Raw genomic sequence first — 25,206 nt, 5'->3', positions numbered from 1 at the left:
TCAAAAGTCTTCATTCTATGCATATTTTTAAAGACAAATATTACTGCAGTACTGTAAACATATTTACTTAAATCTTAAAAGCATTGTACACTAACTGAACAGTAGTTACCACGTTCCATCTTTTGAACTCTTTTGAGCACCTGCCCGGACATCGAATTAAAGTGAAGCCTCTTATGTCATAACAATACACATGAAATTTCGTACAAAAGAAATCCAGGTAAAAGTCAGATTTCCAAAGCTGTGCATTTCTCCCTTGCTGTCTTTGTAGGCATACAGACTGGTGTGTGCGTTTGCACTCTGCACGCCTATGAGTCACATGATCGTCTCACGGAAACCAAGCTGTCAATCAATGTGCATACTTGCACGTTCGGAGCTTGCGTGTGTGTGTGCTAAGCTGAGTGCACACAGGCGGTTACATGAGAGACACAGGAGAGACGAAAGCAAGCTTTGGGCTTTGGGATCCTCTTGCCTTTTGTAATGAATTGGAATTTAAAGTGTAAACTCTGCGTTTTAATCATGTCTAGTAAGCTTCTTGTTACTCGCTCTAGTCGGACGTCCGAGGACGTGCTAAACAGCAGATACGGAAGACACGGAAAAGCGAAGAGATACCAGTACATTTAACTGTATAAGGTTTAATCATTTAGGATTAAAGTAAATATTTGTACTACAGTAGAAGTTCGACTTTCAAGGAGTGCCAGTGACAAGTGCATTTATAGATTGCTCGCCTATCTAACACATTTCTCTGCAATGCAATATACACTGCTCACAAAAATTAAAGGAACACATTTTCACTGGGCCTTGCATGAATTGAATTAAACTTGTCTGATAATTTTCTGGTTGGTTAAGCAGCTGAGGGCCTAGTTAATCAATTTCAGCTTTATTGGTGTTCATGGAGTTAACAACAGGTGCAGTTCTATGGCAACAATTAGAAAACCCTTAAAACAGGACTGGTTTTACATGCGGAGGTCATTTCAAGTTTCTCCCTCTTGATCTTTTTTGGCTGGTTTTCCACTCATGCTGATTTTGGCTTGTGTGATTACCTCTACTGGCAGTATGAGACAATTCCTTAACGCTACAGAAGTTGCACAGATTGTACATCTTCTCCAGAATGGCATATCCACACGTGTTGCAGCAAGAAGGTTTAATGTGTCTCCGAGCACAATCTCCAGAACATGGAGGAGATTTCAGGAGACTGGTGGTAATTCTATGAGAGCTGGACAGGGCCGTTGAAGGTCCTCAACCCCTCAGCAGGACCAATACCTGCTCCTTTGTGCAAGAAGGACCAGGCTGAGCAGTGCTCGTGCCTGACAGAATGACCTCCAGAGGGCCACTTGTGTGAATGTCTCTAACTACACAATCGGGAACAGACTTCATGTAGGTGGCCTGAGGGCCCGATGTCCTGTAGTGGGGCCTGTGCTCTCTACCCAGCACCATGGAGCTCGACTGGCACCAGAATTGGCAAGTCCGTCACTGGCGCCCTGTACTTTTCACAGACAAGAGCAGGTTCACCCTGAACACCTGTGATAGACGTGAAAGAGGCTGGAGAAGACAAGGAGAACGTTATGCTGCCTGCAACGTTGTTAAACATGACAGGTTTGGTGGCGGGTCAGTGATGGTCTGGGAAGGCATATCCATGGAGGAACGCACAGACCTCTCCTGCCTAGGAAATGGTGCTCTGACTGCCATATGGTGTTGAAATTAAATCCTTGTAAGATCCTACGCTGGTGCAGTAGGTCCCGGTTTCCTCCTAATGCACGACAATGCCCGGCCTCACGTGGCAAGAATATGCAGGCAGTACCTGGAGGATGAAGGGATTGAAACAATTGATTGGCCTTCATGATCCCCTGACTTAAACCCAAGAGAACATCTCTGGGACATTATGTTTTGGTCCATTAGGCGCTGACAGGTTGCTCTTCAGACTGTACAGCAGCTCAGGGATGCACACAGATCTGGGAGGAAATGCCACAAGACACCATCCGTTGTCTCATTAGGAGCATGCCGCGACGTTGTCAAGCATGCATACAAGCTCGTGGGGGCTACACAAGATACTGAAAAGCATTTTGAGTTGCAGAAGTTAAGTTTTGGAAAAAATGGACGAGCCTGCCACATCTTCATTTCACTCTGATTTTATGATGTCTACACAATTGAGCCCTCTGTAGGCTGAAAACCTTTATTTCCATTAAAAGACTTGGCATCCTTTTGTTACTAAGACATTGCCCTGTCGTTAATTGGATAGATATCCAACTTCATATTGAGATCTGATGTATCTAATGTGTTTCTTTAAAGTGCTCCTTTAAGTTTTGTGAGCAGTGTATATACAATATATATATTTTTTTCCCCACAAAAATCCGCGATGCGCGCCTACTAGGCGAGGCGCGAAGGAACAAGGAATCACTTTATATCAGTGGCGTTCCGTAACTTTGAAAATAAATGAAATAAAATAACACCAACAAATTAAAATTGAAACAATAAATAAAGAATATCTCCCGAATTTTCTTGACCTTTTCATACTCAAGCTTTCTCTTCGCACTGAGATGTACAGCATATCCACTAGGGCAACGGTCCCCAACCACCGGTCCGTGGCCCAGTACCAGTCCGTGGATCAACTGGCACCGGGCCGCGTGGGCAGCCCCCGAGATGTATTGGAAATGATTTTGTTTAACAGTGCATCCGTTTGTGCTTGATCTTTGTTATTTGGCGCCACTTCTGGCCGCTGTTGACCGCAGCACCCCCCCGACAGGGACAAAAAAACGGCGCGGTCTTCGTCGTAAGGTTAAAAAAACGTAAGGCAGGGACGTCGTAAACCGGGGTTCCACTCTAATTTTCAGTGGTGTCTCTGCATTTAGGGACAGTGGGGCCCGGGCACTGCAGGCTCAAAATAATTGTCTTCTCTTTAGAGCGTAATAATCTATAAATAATATCCTGAATAATTATATTCATAATTATGACTACCATTTATAGTAAGTTACCAAGACAATTCCATTGTAAACACTTGGCATAATCCAAAGGCTTTGCCAAAGCCAAACCCAATTTCTCTAACTGCGACTAAATTGGGCCAGCCCATGAGCGTTTCATTGAAGTTGACATGTCACCAAAACCGTTGTGCGCATGTCTATAACTGCTCTCAGTAGACAGCCATGCGTCCTGAAACCGAAATCAGCCAATTAAAATATTTGAGTGACATACGTCAGATGCAAGACATAACAAACTTGTTCAGTTTTGGTGGATAGTGGCATCAAGCTAGCTCAGTTCTCATTGTAACCTAAAGGACATTCAAAGCAACTCATCAATATTAATGATGTAATTGCTTTAATAAAGACTAAATTTAGCACTTTGCCACTTGAGCAAAAATGTTAAATTACCTTTAGGACCTTTTAGAATAATTTACAAGAAATTCAATGGGCCAGGTTTTTGACAAGTTTGCCCAGAAGAAAGATCAACGTGCATCCTTTCTATTCAAGAAGTGAACAACTCTGGTGAGTGATAATTTCATTTGGATTCTTTTAAAGCTTTTATTCATAGGCTCTTGAATTGAAATAGAATTTATTGTGTAGGTTTCGCTGCTCGTTTCCACTCTGGTGCCCCACTCAACTTTTTGTGTTAGAGACAATATGACAATATTTTTAAAAAATGATTGATTTAAAAATAACTTACCATCGGGTGATAGTAATTTATGTTAAATCAATCATTCAACTATTATATGTATTAATTATTACTATAATATGGATTTTGACATTTCATGTCGATGAGAGTATATTTCGTCCTATCGGCACGCAGATGCTGACGCAAATACCCTTGCTCTGTCTGTCACTAGCTCTCTTTCTCTCTCTGTCTCTCTGTAAATCGCTCTATCTCTCTCACACTCCCCCCCCTCTCTCCCTCGCTCTCTATCTATCCGTCTCTCTAGTGCGCTCACTGCAAGCGAGAGAAAGCCTTTGCTATTATGTTGATGACGATGGCACAGAGAAGGAGAACCAATCACTTTTGGGTTCATCCAATCCAATCAATCAGCAAAGGTGAAGACACTCCTGTCTGTGCGGAGTGCTTTTTTTGTTGTAAATCCAGATCCGGACCACTCTCTTTCAATGAACATGCCTGTGTCAGGTTATGCACTGCGCGGCGCAGCAGAGACGTAGTATGTGGAATTCAAAGGTTAATCAGTCAGGAGGGAATATGTTACAATTAAGTCAAGACTTCCATAAAGTCTATCCAATTAATTTGCAAATAATACTATTGGCTTATACTAAGCTAAGTGGTGTGACTAGCAGTATGTATTTGTGATTGTCAAACAAGCTGAAAATACGTATTTCATTATTCTTGGGGGGTTAATATAAAGATAATATAATGTTTCCAGATTTTTGTAACATTATGTGCTTCTATCTGTAAAGAAAATGATTAAACTACTAAGTTAATAACAATAATAATAAATAAAAAACAAGAACTTAAAAAACAAATCAAACATTTGTGCTTTATGCTATTCAACCACTCACCCACAGCTGGTCTCTAGTAAACTCTCCCCGACCTGCAGAGATGCCATACCAAAGTCTGCTATCCTGATGTTGTTCTTCTCATCTAATAACAAATTCTCCGGCTTCAAGTCTCGGTGACTGAACAAGAGGAGACAAAGAGCAACCAAAGAAAAGGGTTAAGATCTTAAAAGTGTAAAATTTTTGTTGATATATCTGAACTAGTTTGATATAGACACAACTTCACTAGTCCCAGCTCACTTTGTCAACGTCAGTAATGGAGGCTGACTAAATTCATGACCCGTAATGAAGTCACAGTGCACCTACTGTATAAGATAGTAGTTCTCTCATTTTTTTCACTTAAACCTGCATTTTCCTATTTCTGCGAAATGGAGAACCATTTTATAGAAGTTAAGAACCGTGAAGCATTTTTACATTTTAAAAGACCGTTTGAAAATATATATAGAATTTCCTGACCCTGAAATTATATGTGGAAACTCAGTGCTGTTGTGAAAATCTGAACAAAAATACATGCATTAACTTATCTATTTTCTTTTTCATAAGATGTCCGTATTCTACCCAAAATTATAATTATATACACCTGTATATTAAAATCACGGGTATGTATGAAAATCAAGTCTGAACTTACACTTTCCTGTTGAAAGGATTTTATGTCCCACCTAGGCATGGGATGATAGGATAACCTTAAGCAAAAACATCACGGCATTACAGTATAGAAATTACAACTCAAAAATATATCATTTGGAAATATTTTTTCTAAACAGCCATTTTTTCCATGTTAAAAAAAGTTTTATTTTTAAAACAAAATAAAGACAAAACAGAATTTGTTACAAAATGCTGGAATGGGGGGCGAGAGGGATAATGCCAGGGGGGTGCGGATGACCCAAGGGAAATGCCTTTGTTTTTGTCATGTGAAGTGTAATTGCCATAATTTTTTTATTTTTTTTCAGGCACTTTGATGCACTTGGTTATTTTTTTTTCTGTTTTAGACTAACCTCTGACCTGTATAAACAATGTAAAAAATATTATAACAGTTGTTGAAAATTGACTTATTGCTTTTTTCTTTTGTTAATAGTAGAAAAGGATACAGGTTTAGATATAATTATACCACACACACACACACACACACACAAACACGCACACACGCATACACACACCCACGTGCGTGCACATCCACACACGTGCACACACGCCACATATAGGCTGGCTCTGTGTCTCTCTCGCTCTCTTTCCTCTCACAAGCTCCTTTTTTGAAAGCCAAAATCTTCCCACGCACTGGACTTGGTTTGTTTGGGAGGGGGAAAAGCTTGATTTGTTGGCCTTGAGTCACCCTCCACCTTGCAAGACAGCTCACGCCCTGCTTCGAACGATATCACATAAAACACACTCCTAAAGTAGCATATGCTAGCATGTTAGCCATTTTACCCACTGTAGTTAGTCACAGTAGCAGAAAGTGGACAACAGCAGTAATGTATTGGCTGTTGCAACAGAGGCGGACTCACGTATGATACCCAATGAGGTTAAGGTCCCGTTATACAGTGCAGATGACGCGGGAAGGAAAATAATTTACCAGTTGACTGTGATTTTCAAAATCATGATATATTGCCAATTCAATTAGCGGATTGCCGAGTTCCACCCATCAAGTTTGAAATAATCCACATGAAAAATACTGAAACGTGCAGGTTCTGAGTAAATTTACTTGTCCTCAGACCAAATCTTTAAAAAAAAACTGAAAAAAAAAAACTGAAAAAAAAAATTGAAAAGAATGCTTGAAAATAATTCACATGCTAAATAAGTCTGGAGTACTCTCTAAAATGACATTTTTCTCTTGTTCCACACGCTGTAATAGCCAAATAAAATCTCAAGAGTCAAGAGTTTTAACCAGCAAGCCAGCCAGAGAGATTATGTGTTTCGTTGCTATCTCTCTTGTCCGGCTCACATTTTAGGGAATCGAGTTCAAATACAGCTAGCTCTGGCCTTCCTGTATGGAGTTTGCATGTTCTCCCCAAGCCTGTGTGGGGTTTTTCCAGCTTCCTCCTACACTCCAAAACCATGCATGGCAGATGTATTGGACATACTAAATTGTTCTTAGGTGATTGGGTGTGTGAATGGTTGTTTGTCTCTGTGTGTCCTGCAATTGACTGGCAACCAGTTGAGGGTGTCCCACGCCAACTGCCCAAAGCCAATTGGGATAGGCAACAGCAAGCCTGCCACCCTTGTGAAGATAAGCGGCTTTAGAAAATGGATGGATGAATGATCTGTAAGCTTGGAATAGTCAAGCCTATGATAGCTTATACCCATTACTGATCAACGTGTAGGAGAAAATCAGCAAAGTGAAGGTTTACTTTTGAAAAATTTAGAAGCCCAAATGGCCTCCATTTCTGCAATGACCCAGTTATTTAACATTGTGAAATTGATATAAAATGCAACACACCATATAGAGTGGCTGTGGCAGAAGTCCAGGGCTGATATGATCTGCCTGAAGAATTTTCGAGCTTCTTTTGGCGTCAGTCGGCCTTTCTTCACTAAGTAGTCAAAAAGCTCTCCACCGGACACATGCTCTAGCACCAGATACCTGAAAAGAGGGAAGATTACTAGGGATGCTTTGAATTTTTGGTCACCGCAAATGTTTATCTGTATATGCAAAGAATGCATTTTGCATTTTTTTGCATGCCACGTGTTTTGGGATTGCACTGATAATTATACTATAGGACATACTAGGAGGAATGTATACTTTTTTCCTTGCACCTGTGGGAGTTTTAGGGGCATTATGGTAAATGCAGCAAAAAAACACTTCTGCTCATGCTGTCCGTAGCTATAACAGACATAGCGACCTTCAGAGGAGTGCCACCCCCCATCTAATATAATTTCACAATAACTAGAACTACGATTATATTTAAAACATACTGTTGGTCGTTAAGAACACAATTATTTGCAAGTTTTTTAAATTTATAATTAATTTAATTTATTCATTTTAGATCAGAGGTGTCAAACTCGTTTTTACCATGGGCCACATTATAGTTATAATTTCTGTTGGAGGGCCATTATGACTGTGAAGTCAAATAAATTTTACGTATGATGTTCACACATTCATACTTCAAAAAAAATGCTGCTAAAAACTGTTCAAAGGGGGCATTGATAACAAAAAAAAAATTACAAAAGTTGAACACAACTTGAACATTTTGCATTCTAGGCAGAAACTTGGAAGTCATAGTTGCCGGACCACATAATGTACCGTATTTTTCGCACTATAAGGCGCACCTAAAAGCCTTTTTTTTTTTTCCAAAAGCTGATGGTGCGCCTTATAATCGGGTGCGCCTTATATATGGATCAATATTGAAATTGGGATTTGTAGATGGGAAATGAAGTGATAAAGTAAGCTTTACCTGTTTCTTTTGTGTGTTTACAGTTGAACAAGGTTGCTCATATTGACATTGAGTTACGCTATTGAGAGTTTAGAGTTATTATTTGAGTTATTATTGTTATTGCTATGAGTATTACTATATTGTGATTGAAAAAGTTTCAAAAATGTGTCATTAATTGAGGGTGAGCCTTATAATCTGGTGCGCCTTATACATGGAAAAAGTTTTAAAGTATATTAATAATTGATGGTGCACCTTATAATCCGGTGCGCCTTATAGTGCGGGAAACACGGTAAGTCATAATTAGCACTTGACGGGCCACATGAAATGATGTGGTGGGCCCCCGGGTCTTGAGTTTGACAGCTGTGTTTTAGATGAATAACTGTCTAAATCTTACACAGTGTCACTTTAAGAACACTACGAGAACTGTGTTCATTCATCTTTGCAGTATCACCAAGATTCATCCTTATTCTGTCTCCTAGTGATGCTGAAACGCTGTGTTGTCATTGTTGATCAATTAAATCGATCAACAACAGCCATGCAGAAATAGAGTATTTATCACGGCTTCAAAGTGATTTGCATCCGCGATATAGAAAAGACACATTTAATGCTTACACTATCACCAGATTCGTGATCATCAAACTCCATTTGTTAGTCGTGGAGTGAAATGTTGCATTTACATCCGTGGCTTTTGTGTGTCACACAAGTATGCAAAATGCGACAAGATTCCATTCAATGAGGACTGGCAGTTGAAATTGCTCTATTGTTTGCGGTTGTGCATTCTGCCGCGCAAGGCTTGACTTTCAAATTGGGCACGGCACAGCGTGCATCCGATGTAGTATGGAAGCCGTAAGGAAGCAGATCAATATGATTTTATACATATTATTAATTTAGGGACATATTACATCGATTTAAATCGCAGTGACTGAGAAATATCGATTCTTATAAGAATCAATTTCTGGCACACCTCTAGTATGTACCAATTCAGTATAACAAGAAATATATCAATTGTACTTACAGGTATTTCTTGTTTTCGTAGACATCATGGAGCTTTAATACATGAGGATGTTCTATGAGTTTCAGAATAGCTATCTCCCGCTCAACCTGGACAAGGAAACAAACGTGCATATCAGGCAAAGGACAACACAACTTGTCCTCAGAGTCCTCCCTCCTCCACACACTCTTAAGAATAGAAAATGAAGACTGTCTGTTGACAAAACAGTTACTGTATAAGGTTTAAAAATGAAAGATTTAAGTAAATGAGTGACAAACACACAGTCATTGTACAAACTAGTGATTAAACATTAGCTGAACCACATGAATTCCTATTAAATTTGATCACCCTCATTCATACCTCTGCTGAAACCATGTTCACTGTTTTGCATGGCAGAGGATAATTGCACCCCAATAGTGTAACAGTCAGGCACCTCTGTGCCTCCCAAATTACAAAGATTTAACTCTGTTATGCCCTATATGTTACTTAATGTGCAGTAATTCTTTTTATAGGGGTTGAAAGGAAGAGAGGTTGGAGGGGGCAGGAAGACACTCTAAATTATCGCATACAGTTGAACCACTCAGTTTTGATGCATTTATGTGGTACCCACCCTAGGGCTTGCACAAACTTGTCACCCATACAAGAGGGTAGAGATGCAGTTAAACACAGTTCAAACAATTAAATTAGTATGTCACCGAAATTTATTTACATTATCCTTGTATTCTGACAGCCCATTCTTGGTTAGTAAGGGGGACCGAGTAACGAGAGAAGAAAACAGTCAGGCTGCATTATCAAAGTGGAAGAACTGTTTTTGACTGAACAAAAACAGGTTTCCCATTTAGCCAAGTTGTGCAAATTGTATCTAGTTGAAAACACGTAAGCATGCTTTATATTACCACTTTTTTATTTTTAAGCAAAGGTTCAGAAATATGCAACGATTGCAAACTGGTTCATGCTCACTTGCACTGTTGTGCAAATAGGACGTTTAATGCCTTATCAGCATGTTAAGGCAGCCAAGTGCGCAGTAAATGTAATTCAAGGAAGTGTTTTGCTTATATCTGTGTCGTGGCCGGCAAGGGCGAACTCCCCAGGTGCCAGCCTGGATGAATGAAATCGCAAGTCCACTTGCGAAGAGATGGTTGCATTTTTAAATAATTTACACATATTGATTGCTATATTAAAGGTTTAACAGCATCTAACCCTGTTCTGACCACATTTAAAAACATGGACAAGCAAGCTACAGAAATCTTTCGTTTTTTTGCGGGTAATAGGGACCGGAAACCCTAACCCTAAGCGACCCTAACCCTATGCAATAAGTGATAAACCGCAAAGTTGCATCACGGATTTTCATGCATGGGTATGTGGGTATCTAAATTTTGAAAAAATGAAAAGTATATATATTTTACTTATTTTATTTAAGAAAAATATTACTGCAGTACATATATTGACTTAAATCTTAAACGATTAAACCTTAAACAGTTACTATAGTGTTATCCTTTCCATTCCCATCCCTTTGGCTGTAGTGTCATGGACAGCCATGGTTATATTAGTGGCGCCTATAAGTCTAATTAGAGTAAAGCTGTAGCTAACCAAATATGACAACAATCAGCGTTAAAACTTGACATTCCTATTTATTACAAAAAAAATCTAGGTTAGAGTTTTACATCACTCCAGTGCTCCTTCCTGCTCTTCCTTTGCGTCTACTTAACAGCGTGTGTGAGTTTCATGGGGGAGACTGGCACTTGTTGTAATCTACTCCTGCCCTCATTGGTTGCCACGAGTCAATCACTTGTTTTATAGGAGTGCCCTTTAGGTCGACACTAAGGAAGAGCAGGAAAAAGCAGCGATGCACCAGAGCATTGGAAATCGCTTTAATAAGAGCTCCGGGCACTGCTAACATAAACGCCGCTCTTCGTGAGACTACAACCAAAGGGATGGGAAGGGATAACAGTACAATTACTGCATAAGGTTTAATATTTTAAGAATTAATTACATTTGTATATACAGTCGTACTACATCCGGTGAGGGCCCATGCCAAGTACATTTATAGTTACTCCTCTGTCTGGCATGCAGGAAATCTTCACTAGTTTCAATAGTGTTTTTTTTTTTCAATGAAAAAAACATCCACAATGCACTGAGGGCGCATAGGGGAGGCTCAAAGAAGCGAGGGATTACTGTACTGAATAAAGGTGAGTAAAAGATCTACGGTAATTTTATGCAAAAGATATGGTTACAAATTGTTGCAATTCTCCATCTTTGTGGAGACTTATCTGGGAGAGATTATCAGATAACATCTAGAATTAGTGTCATTCACGACAGTAGACAATATTTTAGGAAACAATATGGCGCAAAATCTCAAATTACAATGTACTGTTCATTTAATTGTTGATGCTGGCAGGTGAGGGCTTGGAAAAAGACAAATGCAGTAATTATACCTGCAAATACACAGGTTTGCGCATGCAGTCTTTCACACAGTTTGATACCGTCTCCCCCCTTCCCTCCCTTTGTACGCTTTCTTGTGTTCCCAAGTAAATTGCCAAAGATCATTAAGTAATTTTGAACAGAACTTTAAAATGGAAGGTACACAGTATAAGTATTGATATATTTTTTTAAAAATCTGAAAATTATCAATCAATATGAAAATGTCACTATTCAATGTAGTTGTTGTAACCCATCCGAGACACATCACTGTTGATAGCGACACATCCCTTCAAATCAACATGCGTCCATCGATGCATCTTTTTTTACATCAAAATATGACGAATTTTGAGCACAGAAAATACATTGAGTGAACAAATACAGATTTTAAGAGCAGAAAAAGATTTTGCTCGCTCACCATACTCTTCTATCTCGGTAAACCTCTGACTCTGTGTAAGTTTGAGTTTGTCCCTTCTTAGGGTTAGGGTCAGCTTAGCACATGTTATGAATGTGCCTCAAATCCAGCCAATCAGAGCTAGCAAAAGTACACTGATTGACTTTGTTCTCCATTTATAATGCTTGTTATGTTCAGTGGCTTGTACATTGTTTCCAAAGAAGTCCACCTTCCCTCGCCCAAAGTTGGTGCGACAATATCGCCTTTGCTTTTTCCAGGTGAGCGTAATAAGCAGACAATTGGAGACTAAGCACACAAATTGGAGACCAAACAGTCAATGGGTGTATTTTTGCTAGCTCTGATTGGCTGGCTTTCTGGCACAACCGCAACGTGTGCCAAGCTGAGCGCGCAGAATGACAAGTTGTGTGAGAGAGACGAGCAAAATCTTCTGAGCTCCAAATCTTTCATTGCTCGCTCAAAATTGATCTTTGCTCGCTCAATTGATTTTTCTGCGCTTAAAATCTATCCTCTCTCGCTCAATATCTCACGATAATGGCACAAATACCATATATTCCCGATATTGCCACATACAGTATATAATTCCATAAGAAGGTAAACAGCAAAATTGAAATGTTTCTGAAAGAGGAACAAAACAGACACGTTGAAGCAGAAAGCAACGGCAACTGTTTGCATAATTAAGGTGACATAAAGATGGATGTGACATATTAAGTTTATTGTATATTTTAATACATTTTACTATGACGTTGTTGGTTTTTGGTCACGACTTGTTAATGCACCTGAAATGAACCTAAAACTTACCTTGCCCTTTTTATTGTGCAATTTTGTGGAATCCAACCATTTATGTTGGGACCCATAACTTTTTAATATTGCGAGTCCCAGGGATCCAACAGTTTCTAGAGGTAAAATGAGCACTGAGTTTTAATTTATTTCCAGTATAAATGCAGTGACTTGTTTTGTAATATGAAGAATAGAAGACAATTGAAAATGTAACACCACTGAACATTTGTATTGTAACTTTGGATTGTAAGATTATCTTTAGAGGTTTTAAACTTCTGGTAGTTGCAATTTTACCATGAGGCAGATACCTACTCTTATGCTGTCTACTATGGGTTCCTGAGTTCCTGACTCTTACCACAGCTCTGTCTTTCTTTCTCCCGCCACTAACACCCAATGCGTGATAGCTGGCTCTTAATGAATTATGAGGATTGACTCAAGTTGAAAAGCTCAGTCTCTAAATCCCCATTTAATTGAATCGTGGTCCAGAGTTGAGAGGCATGACCAGTGATGAATTGGGACATTTCATACAAGTGCCATCTGTTGTCATGATGGCTGTACCATCCAAAAGATAGGGAAGGGGGGAACCCAACTCACAAAAATTGTGATCCAGTTCACAGTTTATACACAGACAGACCACCCCACCATAATTTACTCCCATCCCGTCCTGTTGTCATTCAGAATGACTCCCACTCCAGGATGTACGTGACATGTGCTAGGGGTATTTTAATGTACAATTTTAGCCAACTTTACAAGGGTCAAACAACCTTTTATGCCCTTGTAAAGGAGATTTCATCTAACTGACTTCAAACTTCTGTACCATCTTAAGACCTATATAAGACCTATATACAGTGGGCCCCGGGTTTACGAACTCCCTGTTTTACGTATTTTTCATTTTGCGAACGTGGACCGCGGCGTTTTTTGTCCCCCGTCTTACGAACAATCCAACATGCTGGTCAGTGTGTCTGCACTATTTTTCCGCTTTGCTGCATCAACAAAAATAACTATTCTCGCATGTCACGGAAACGTCGCTATGCTATTGGTCTTATAAGGTCACAGTCACGGTCTCAGTCACGGAGATGCCAATATGCTATTAGTTGATTAAGGTCACAGTCACGTTCTCAGTCATGGAGATGCCGATATGCTATTGGACGATTAAGGTCACAGTCACGGTCTGTCATGGAGATGCGGATATGCTATTGGCCGGCGTCACGTCAATCACAGAAATGCCCGATATGCTATTGGCCGAACGCCTTCATCTAGCTTGATGGCACAGCTGGTCGGTGTGTTGTGAAGACTTTGCAAACTTTATCTGTTAGACATGGCTTCTCAAATTGCAAGTGGCAGTATGGGAAGAAGTAAGAGGATGATGACAATAGAAACCAAGCAGGAGATAATAAAAAATATACGAAGGAGGCGCACGCGTAGTTAACCTTGCTAGTGAGTATGGCCGTAACCGCTCAGCAATCTTCTAAGGGCAAGACTTTCCTTGCCAGGGGACGTACCTCGGTCAACAACAAAATGGAGAGGCTTCTTCTATTATGGATTAAAGAGAAGGAAATCGCCGGTGATATGTTCTCGTTTATGAAAAGTTCTCGTTTAAGAAAAAAATAAAATAAATTCTGCGACACTAAAATACACACAAACATTCTCAAACGAGACATAAGGATCAAGTGATTTCTCTGAGTGATGTGTGAAGGAGTACCGAACTGTAAACAGGTTAGAAATGTTGGATAGATGGAGACAGAGAAATATGCACGACTGGTTTCGCCGAATCTCCGACTATTAAAGGAGACCGGCTGCGCATGCATTAGGGCCTCTCACACACCGTCAGGATTAGAGACAGGTAAACAGAGTTACTGTCACCTGGTGTACAAAAGATGTATTGCTCTTGGAGCGAATACAAAAGACAATCAGAGACTGGGTCTTAAAAGAAGAATACATAAAATAGACACACTTTCAAAATACTGAAACCAAATAAAACAATCACACTAATGTGATGACACTTTAGTGGGCATCACACACACACACACACACACACACACACATTTTTGAGGCACAGAGAGACACAGTAAGCAGCAGACGTTCACCAGACTATTGGAAATCTCTTACCTAGATTTCTTTTATAACAAAACGGCATTTCAAGTGAAAACTATCCGTTTTGATCATCTTTAATAATGTACAGATTAGACTTTAATTCAACGTCCGGGCCGCTGCTAATATGACTGCAGCTGCAGGAGACTTCAATGGAAAAGGGGAACAGTTCGCTACTGTACTGTGTATAAAGTTTAATGATTAAAGATTTAAGTACATATGTGTACTGTAGTAATATTTGTCTTAAATAATATGTATAGCATGCCGACTTTTCACGTTTAAAACAATAAAAAAGTGTGTTTTTTTTTTGTTTATTTCTTTTAATGTGAAAAGTGGGAGCGCTACTTTGCGGATTTTCAGCTATCGCGGCTGGTTCTGGAATGTATCTACCGCGATAGACGAGGGTTCACTGTACTGCAACAGCCATTCCATCTTAAAAGAAACGCATTTCTTTTTTACATTGGCTTCGTGAGTGTCGATGCTCATTCGTTTCGCCAGGAAAAGCAGTTAGCATTTGCATCTCTTAAACCCGCACTGTTGTTAGCTAGCTAACCTGCACGGAGTGTATGCAAGGAACATATGCGAGCAATGTCAATGCGTATGATTGGCTGAAGAGTGTAAGTGAAACTTATCGTATCATTGGCTGGACACTTGTCACTCAGTGTCACAATGCAAAATGGTAATTAGATAAGATGAGGTCTAATATTAAATATTATTTAATGTTTATATTGCATTTTGTTTTATGTGTAGCATAGATTTTCTTGTGCGCTGAGATTGTTCGAGCAGTGTGCAAATGCGCACACACGCAGCTTAGAGGGAACACTGTTAAGGAGCAGCTTCAACTGAGAGAGCGGGATGCGTTGACGACTCTGAAGTTGGCTTCACGGTGCGCTCTCGAGATTTCAGCTTTCTATTCCACCTTTAAGGCCTGTAGATGGCAACATTTCCCACATGTTTGCATGACAAAAGCCTCTGCTTTTCTCACCCTAATATATTATTTACCAGTGAGAAATGGTGTTAATATATTATTTACCAGTATGAAATGGTGTTGAGTTTCTCACCTGGATCCTAATATATACTGTGGTAGCTGTCAATTGAGATGCATTTAAAAAAAAAAAAAAAACGATTTTCAAAAAATTGGAATAAATTTGGTTTCAAATGACTGAAAATTACATTTTGACTGTTAATTGATTAAAATTTGCTTAAAAGTAAATCATGTACTTGGTTCTAAGTCGGCTTCATTTTTGTCATTGGTTTGCACTCAGCAAGTAAGATAGCTGTGTTGCCCTGTGTGCCAAGTTTTGCCATGTCTTTGGTGAATTTGTCTTAATTATTATATACAATATTTATTTATTTAAGTTTTTTATTATTATTATTTTTAAGTATCAAGCCTTGAAGCCTTGTTTATATACTGCTTGTTTTAAAAAAAAAGGCAATAAATACACGTTTGACCAAACATGATGAAAAATCGCGATTTCAATTTTGACCAAAATAATCATGATTATTATTTTCAGAATCGTGCAGCCCTAACCCACTCATATTTTGTGCTAGTGTCTTACCTTCATAAGAACAGACTCGCTGAGCTTTTCTCTGTTGACTATCTTTATGGCAACCTTCTGGCATGTGACACAATGGACACCCAGCTTGACAAGTCCTGCAATAGAAACATGATATCAGATTTGGACCCAGAATAAAATAATCTCATTTTTAGGTTTGGTTGTTTGCTTTGAATCCTGCATTAAAGATGGTTATAAATATGATGGTTTAAATAACTGAAAAACAAGGACCGATCAAAAGTTTTACATTATTTTCTAAACTTATTACACTATCCAGATTCTCATGGGTGATTGTAGAACAATGTGCTCTATTAAAAATGTTGTAGCCTGATGAGGGAGGTGGTTGGTTACTGTGGGCAGAAACGTGTTGTATGTGTTGTTTTAATGTGCACGTGTTGTCTTGATTAAAATATTTGTATGTTGGAGGTCGTCTTATATGAGATTTTTCATCTCAAAGAAAATAAAAATGTGAAATTCTCAGTTCTGGTAGAAAAACAAATCAAAGTGCACAAAGAAGTCATGAAAGTACATTACCGCTGCAAGTATGTGTTAGTACTGCACTCCACTGGCACACAATAGGAAACATTGATACTCAGTCCCCTGCGGCACAGTTTACAGCCTGCAAACATAAGCTCAGGCCAAATATGAGCTTTGTTGTTTCAAAGCTGCTCAGTTGTTGTGGGCTGTTTGGTGAATAACTAGGAACTTTGAGCATATCTGTACTCCTAGTTTGATTTAAATATGGCATCCAACTATACAGCCAATCCAGGGAAGTTCCCATATTTGTCGAGTTGTGCCAACTCGGCTTGGAGAGCAGCACCAGAGAAATCAATGTATAGATTTCTCAGTTCTCAAATTGCACTGCAGACATTGTGAATCATTGCGTACATTCTGCTTTACTGACACCACTCAACTCACCACTTTCACAATGAACACTTTCAGATGCCAAGAATTTCTTAGTGAGATCTGGGTGAAGGCCTTCCTCTTTGAGACATAAGTGCCTTTCAAATCAAAAACGTTCTGTACCATGGGAGTTTGAGTAGTTCTCTCTTTCAAACACAGAAAAGAAAACTTTGTAGGTCTTCTTTTGGGTCCAATAGGGTCTTTTTAAGTGCGTACGTACCAGGAAGTGTAAGGCAGGTCTTGTTGCGCTAAAGCAGGGGTGTCAAACTCATTTATTGTATTTGTAGTTATAGTTTCTGTCTGAGGGCTGCTATGACTGTGAAGTCAAACAAATTTTAAGTGAATTCGTCACACACTTACCTAGTTTGGGGGAAAAAAAAAAATCTTAAAAGCTGAAGATAACTTGCAAATTTGGTATTCTAGCCAGAATCTTGAAGTCAAATGAGCATTTCGCGGGCCACAAAAAATGATGTGGCGGGCCGGATCTGGCCCCCAGGCCTTGAGTTTGACACCTGGCTGCTAAAGAATGCTGAATGGTTGGTTTAACTTGGGGGTGTGTTGTTTTGGGTAGGTGTGTTTTTTTTTTTTTTCTCTCAATCAACAGCTGCCATTACATGAATCAGCAGTTGCTTTCACACCTGTGGTCGGTTTAATATAATTACTCGAAGGAGAGAGAAAACTGATAGATGGATGATGAGGTAAAGACTCTCCTGAGTATTTATGGGGATGAGGACATCCAATGCCAACTCCAAGAAAAAATAGGGCACATTGCTGAGCAATCCTTGGCCAAAGCAACAAGTTGCTGACAGAATGCCGTCCTTCAGTGAGCACTTCTGCATTTTCGGCATGCGAAGCCTTGAGAAAATCAACGGACCGGTGATTGTCTGAAGCAGATTTACGTCTGCCGTTCGGGGTCAGTACAGACGGTCTGTCTCAGTCCGTGTACTTAATGTAATAAAGTATTTGTGAACATTGCAGAAGCGCTGGCAGAATGCAGGCATCAGCAAGGCATCAGCAACTGGTAGCTTAGAATTGCCCAGTTCTAAGAAGCTATATCATCTTATTAGTATGAAGCTGGTTGAGCTTGTGGAGGAAATATTTAATAGTATTCATCCTAACTTAGAATAGCATTTTGTTGTTCACTGACTACCTGGCATTGTTTTCACAACTATGCATGAGAGATACTGTATAAGTTTAATGACCCTGACAGGTTAGCGTGTTCAAGACATCCATTTTCCCTCTTTATGGTTTATGATCTTGACACTATAACATATGTCATCTATCTGAACTACCTTGCCCAATGTCCCTGGGTGTGAAAGCCAACTCTTGGGGCCACACTCATTAGGACCAGGAACACCTGGTATCAGGAATTCAAAGTTCTTGGCTTTTTTGGTCTGAAAGCCACTATGGAGTCACTGCTCAAGCAATGCACTCAACTCTAGGACATCATCATTGTACACACAAAAGCAATATCTGAAAGTTATTCTAGCAATTTGATTCAATGGATTACTCGTTTTCACAAGTATTTGCCTGAATGGCCTCTGTAGTGAATGTTGTTCATTTCGCTATATCTAGTACATGCTACCAAACGATCTGTTCTCCCAATCACAAACGGTACTAACATGAATCTAAATCTTCCTCTTTACAAGACTAACTTCACATTAGTCCAAGGGTAGCCATAATATACACTCTTTTCATTGATTTAGTGTAAACCAGAAATCATTTTTGCGCTGGATATTGTGTCTTAAAAGTATATTGGGATATATCAAATGCATATTCCAATACATATTGCGATATGTTGGGGAATATTTGTAAAAACAATCTGTCGCATATACAGTATATTAACAAAAACTGAAAAAAACATTGTAATTATTAGAATAGACAAATTCCATTCATTCTTTTTCTGAAGTCACACATTGACATCTATGAGCATTGAGCAAACATTAAACATGTTTAAAAAAAAATAAAAATGCAGAGTTAATATGTCCCAATCCGTTGTGAATACTCTTTCAGATGGCACCAATGTGGCACGAATACAGGTGGCACTTTGCCACATGTGCCAGCATAGGATACTGTTGACAGTTCTTTCAACCGTAAAAGAAACAGATCTGTTACGTCACTTGAGTTGATTAAAAAAATAAGACAAAAACCAAGGAGAAATCTATTGTTATAATTTATCAAGTACCGTGAAACCTTGCGATACAGTCGCTTCTGTACAGGTTTTTTGCTCTTCAGATTACAAAAACGACTCAGAACTATCAAATAGAATTGAAAAGATGTGAATCAATGGCTGTGCTCAAAAAGAGTAAAAACAATATATTATTAAAAAATATGTCTAAATTCAATAAGAGCATGTATAAAATTTTGGGTAAATTTGTGATGTGTACATTTTATTTACAGTACACAGTATATGTGATTTTATTTATGTAGTTATGTTTGTATATGAATTATGTAGAATGTGTTATTATGTTCACTAAAATAAGCTATCAAACAAAGGGAGACAAAAAAGATCCCATTGTAGTATTGATTTTGAACTGCTATTTAACTAAAAGATATCCATCCATCAATTCATTTTCTATAAATATGTTAGGACTAAACTTGCGGACATGTTCAGTCTGTTAAAGAGAGGATGTTGCTGTTGGCAGACAATTACAAAAAATTAAATCACTAAAAAAAATTATGAACTTCATATACCATCTTTTCGCGTAAAGATCTGATGTTATTACCTGCGGCTTATAGTCCAGTGTGGCTTATCTGTGACAAAAATCTTTTTTTTGCTCATATATTGCTGCTGTGGCTTGTATACCAGTGCGTCTTGGAATGATTTACATGAAAAACACAATGTAACATTACATAATAAAAATGATTATATGAAACCCACTCCGGAGCAGATTGATTTAAAACAACCAAGTATTACGAAAATAAGGTGTTTCAAAACCGATAGGCGATATATTGAAAACTAAACGTCATATTGCAAATCTATAACAATATTAAGATGCATCTGTGCAAGTGACTTAAAATTAGGTCATCTTAAACAGCATTCCGAACAGAGCTAGACTGCATTCTTCACTTCGAAACCGGACCTTTGTGTGTAAGTGTGCATGCCTATAACACCTGTGGATACTGTCTTGTCTTTCATCAAGGTCATTTGATTGAAACGATTGAACTGGACTGCTTTGGTTGCCTTAGAAAACAAATTCAGGTCATGTCACAAGGCTTCGTTTTGACCGTAGACAGATGATAGTTAAGATGTGGTAGCCGGTCCGTTTTTCCAAGATTCAACTTGATGAAAATGTGAAATTTGCATGCTCACACACACAGTTTGCTGCAATTAAGAGTGAAAGGTCAACTGTTTCTTTCATAACGTTAGTAGTTTCACATGTGATCATCACACTTAAAGATGTGTCAGGTCAAATCAATCAATTAGATTGTAGCTGTCAGTAGTTGTATTTTACAAGAGCCAATTATTGGCCACAAAATAGGCACAGTTGTTCAGAATATTAACAGTACCAATTATCTTTATTAGAATGCTAAATTTAATCACCAAACCAATCAACAGATGGGACAATTTGTCTATTTCAATAATTTGTTTGATAACTGCTTATTTGTATACACTTTATAGAGTACCAACAGAAACATTTATATAATATGTGGGGTAAGTATGTAAGTAATTTTGCCATGGGTTAATTTAAGATACAGGTGTCCAATTTAAGGCCCGAGGACCAGATCCAGCCCGCCAAATCATTTTACGTGGCCGGTGAAATACTGATTTGATTTCAAGTTTCTGGGTAGTTTAGCAAACTTGTGTTAGACTAGGCCTCTTTGGTGCATGATTAGATAGGTGACTTGAGCTAAGACGTTGTGTTGCTGTGACCTTCCTTGCTCTGCATCTTCCTATTTGATTTGCACCCTGGCACACATCATCTCGTTGAAAACCAGTTGAGTCCCTAAGGTCAAACATAGTCACATGGGATAGGCAGAGTCGTCCTTCCAGCGGGTGGGCAGCCAAAATAGAGTAGGAACCATTTTGTGAGATGGGAGACCTTCTTCCAGAATTAACCCATTTCAACCCATCGGTCACAAAAGTGACTAAAAAAAATCCTATTCATAAGGCTCTAAAAATGTTCCTGTATCATTTTTCAATCATTTTTGATTAAGTACTGAAAGACTACAATGTGTAGATCAGGCATGTCCAAACCCGGTCCTCGAGGGCCACCTATCCTGCATTGATGTTTCCCGTCGTCCAATGCAGCTGATTCAAATGATCAGGTTTGTTGTCAGGCTTCCACTGAGCTTGCTGATGAGCTGATCATTTGAATCAGATATGGTAGGAGGACAGAAACCTCCAAAACATGACGGATAGACGGCCTTCGAGGACTGGGTTTGGACATGCCTGATGTAGATGAAAGTGTAGATGCAGTCACATGTTTAGAGAATATTATCACGTGACCAGAGCTGTTCGTGGCTGCACTTCGAGAAGAAGATGACTGCCTAAAAGCTCCCAAACGAAAGTTTAGTAAAGTATGTTAAAATCACCGTAGAACAATGATTTTTCGTACACATGATCTTTAAGGTGTCTAGTAGTGATACTGATATAAAACTGCAGCACTTGTAGGAGTGTAACCACATGGATATAATATGACACGAAAAGAACAGAATATGGGGAATAATTTTATATATAAAATCTATATATTTAGTAAAAATACATTTAAAATGAAATTGACTTTTATTATAGCTACTATAATTAGTATACTTTATTATAGTTATGATAATGTCAGGTTATATTAAGCCAGCAGAGAAGGCCTTGCTGACCCCGACGATCCACCACTGGTATTTAGTCTCCAGTTTCATTTCAGTTCTCATCTGATCATTGTCTTTTCCTTTCGATTATGCTGACACACTGCCATTCCCCATGAGTTTATTGTAGTTTCTAGTTCTGTTGCTATTTTGTTCGGTTTTTGTTACAGTGATCCCTTGCTCTATCGCAGTTCATCTTTCACGGCTTCGCTGCTTCACGGATTTTTTAAAGTGTGGATATTTTTTACATTGCATTGTGCTCTGAATCCTGATTGGCTCAGGGGCTTTACTGTTGTCTAGAAATAAAATATTGACGCTGTACTATATTGGTTTTTCACTTGTCAATTTATTACAAAAGGCAAGAGGATCCAAAAGCCCGCTTTCGTCTCTCCTGTGTCTCTCCTGTGTCTCTCCCATGTGTCTCTACCGCCTGTGTGCCCACACGTTAAGAACATGCTAGTAAGCAAATTGATTGAAACCTTGGTCTCTGGGAGCCGATCGCGTGACTCGTAGGCGTGCCGAGAGCAAACGCACACGCTAAATGTAGGCACACAGACAGCAACGGAGATATGCACAACGTTGGAAATCTGACTTTTACCTAGATTTTTTTTGTCAAAAATTAAAATTTCAAGTGCATTGTTATAAGAGGCTTCACTTTAATTAGATGTCTAGGCATATTTGTTTATAAAATTATTACTACTAATAATTACTATTTTTGGAACGTAACCCCCGCGATAAACGAGGAATCACTATTTGTGGTTCCTGCTTTGATTAATCATTCAAATTTCTTTTTTTTTTTTTAGCTATTTCCTCTCAGTTTCCTGCATTTTTGGGTTCTCCTCCTTCCTCACCTCCACTCCCCATGCCCCATCGTTACAAATGTAACAGTTCGGCTTTCTTTACGACGGCAGACCGGTACAGAGTCTGCAACACAGTAGACCGGACCCATCCAAGATAGAATGCTGAGACTCCCAAATCGCCCCTCTCAATGCTGCTCAAAGGCTAATCCTAGAAATCTGTCCATGTCCAATGGTAATGAACAGAATTGGTGATAAAGGGCAGCGTTGGCTGAGTCCACCCTTCACTGGAAACAAATTTGACTTACTGCCCGAAATGCCCACCAAACTCCCATATTAGGGGGGTTGGTACCCCATACCCCCCCCCAACCCCCACACCCCCAGTCCCGCTGCTGAGTCCCCCTTCCTAAAAAGGCTACAATTGTAGCCTTTCTGGTTCATTTTACAGAAGCATTCTGGAAAAATTTGATAACATTTGTTTTAAGAACAGATAATAATTTGAAAAACATATCCAAGACAGAGCGAGATAAAAGGAGCAAATGTCTAATTCATAACATTTCTAAATGAATATGATGTAACATATATTTGAATGTATTACACATCTATTATCACAGGTCACATGCAAATTTAGTTAAATATTCAGCCCACCAAGCAGTGCCACGAATCAGTTAAAAAGTTTCTGGATTTTCCCCTCCAGAGATTACTATTCACTCCTCAGTTTTACTTCCCGAGATAACGTTGCATTTTCTGTGCAAATTAATTTTTATCATGATTCTGACCTGACCCGACTTGCCTGTCAGATCATGGCTCTTAATGAAATGTTGATATCTTCCTTACAAAAGCATGCTGTTTAACTACTGCTAATACAGCAAAGTCTCATACCAAGAGAGTACAGGTTTTAGAATTAATACTATTGCTGGGGAGGTCAGCTTTAGACTTGAGTAGTTGCAATTTAAAACACAATGAAATATGGTGTCACTTTTTTTTTATTATTGCCTGTGTGCATGAGTACGAAAAGTGACATAGCCAGGCATCTTAAATCCATCAGTGAACTGCCTTTTTTACCTAAGGCCATCCCACAAGTGCACAGTCTGTCTCTCTTCTGGGGCAGCCAATAGGCATGGACAATATACTTACAAGCCCACAAGCAAATAAATGTAAATATTAAAACAAAAAACAACGGACTCAAACTCAGAAATTTGGTTGATGAAAAAAAAACAATACAGGACAATTCAACTTCAGTCTGTTGAACTGAAAGTTCATCCATCCATTTTCTATAGGCGCTTATCCCCACTGGGTTAGCAGGCTTGCTGGCGCCTATCTCAGCTGGCTTCGGGCAGTGCCCACTGGTTGCCAGACAATCGCAGGGCACACAGAGACAAACGAACCAATCACGTGCCCAATCACACCTAAGGACAATTTAGTATGTCCAATTCATCTGCCATGCATGCTTTTGGGAAGTGGGAGGAAGCCGGTGTGCCCGGAGAGAACCCACGCGGGCTCAGGGAGAACAGGCAAACTCCACACAGGTGGACCTTTGAACTGTGAGGCGGACAGGCAATCCACTGTTTTACCCTTTAATTACCTTTCATTCGTCATGTGTCAGATGTGTGTCACCTACGCATGACATGCGTCTGGTAATGTATGTTACTTTTGTCACTCTGTTTTAATTGGAAGCTACCCAAAACTTCTGAAATCCTCAGTTTTTTGAAGGCAGTCTTTCTCTTCTGCCATTGCAAGTCTTGTGTCCGTCAGAACGGCAGCAAACATTGAGACGAATATTTTCAGTCAACTTATTTTTAAAGTTGACTTAGCTGACGAGTAAACTTGCGGCGAAACAATTTTCACGTTACCGTCCAAAAAAAATAAAAAATACCCAGACGCAAATAGAGATGACAATTAACGCTACGCAGCCTAAGAGGAATGAGGAAATTAAAGGTCTGTCACACTACTTTTGCAACACATCTTAAATAAATGTTCCGCTGAAGGCTGCAGAGGTGATTCCCTTACTTTCCATAATGTCTTCAGACACTCGCTATTTTTAGCTCACCCACTCAAAAATGCTTGCCCTCCCCTTGACAGCTCTTCTTTTGTAATGCCCTGGTTGAGTCTTTATTTTTTCCATCACATTTTTTCCTTTCCACCTCATCCGCTTATTCTTTTAGTGAGACTCAATATGAAACGCATCCCATCTCGAACCCCTTGTTGCAGAGCGGGAGGACTGTACGATAGCCACGGAGGCTTCACTGGAGCACCTCATCCAAACAGCAACTCAAGCCGAAGAGCGAAAATGAATAAATAAACAAGGCTGCTTTAATTATTCTTCCACAATCCACCGACAAGCGTCGCAAGTCACACCATCCACTGAACGGTATTTATGCTGTTACTTCCTTTACTGACATCGGCTGCCTGGAGGCTCGAAAGTGCAGCAACAACTCTCCAATACTATACAAACAGGCTTAACACGTCCACCCGTCGGTGTCATGCCTGAGACAACCAATGCCGCAAAGGGACCTCTGTTCCCACACAAACACATAAAATGAGACTCAAACCCATGCACACTCAAATTCAGTGGCAATTAGGAATTTGCACCCCCCCTTCCCCCAAAC

General features: G+C 39.3%; 1 protein-coding gene across 7 annotated transcripts in view; it reads right to left on the bottom strand.

The window, feature by feature from the left end:
* LOC148425141 (serine/threonine-protein kinase BRSK2-like) overlaps positions 1-25,206 on the bottom strand; it is an 88,767-nt gene that overhangs the window by 36,819 nt on the left and 26,742 nt on the right. For all 7 annotated transcript variants that reach the window (XM_088412726.1, XM_088412727.1, XM_088412731.1 and 4 more), the window contains exons 2-5: positions 16,104-16,198; positions 8,868-8,953; positions 6,922-7,062; positions 4,491-4,607 (exon numbers count right to left, since the gene is read on the bottom strand). In XM_088412726.1, coding sequence (XP_088268852.1) covers positions 4,491-4,607; positions 6,922-7,062; positions 8,868-8,953; positions 16,104-16,198 — 439 coding nt within the window. The remainder of the gene's footprint in view (positions 1-4,490; positions 4,608-6,921; positions 7,063-8,867; positions 8,954-16,103; positions 16,199-25,206) is intronic.

This window comes from Hippichthys cyanospilos, chromosome 4 (genome assembly GCF_059441005.1).
Source record: "Hippichthys cyanospilos isolate Australia breed blue-spotted pipefish chromosome 4, RoL_Hcya_1.0, whole genome shotgun sequence".
Taxonomy (NCBI): Eukaryota; Metazoa; Chordata; class Actinopteri; order Syngnathiformes; family Syngnathidae; genus Hippichthys; species Hippichthys cyanospilos.
The sequence above is the reverse complement of the archived record's forward strand: the minus strand, read 5'-3'. Positions and strand labels throughout refer to the sequence as shown.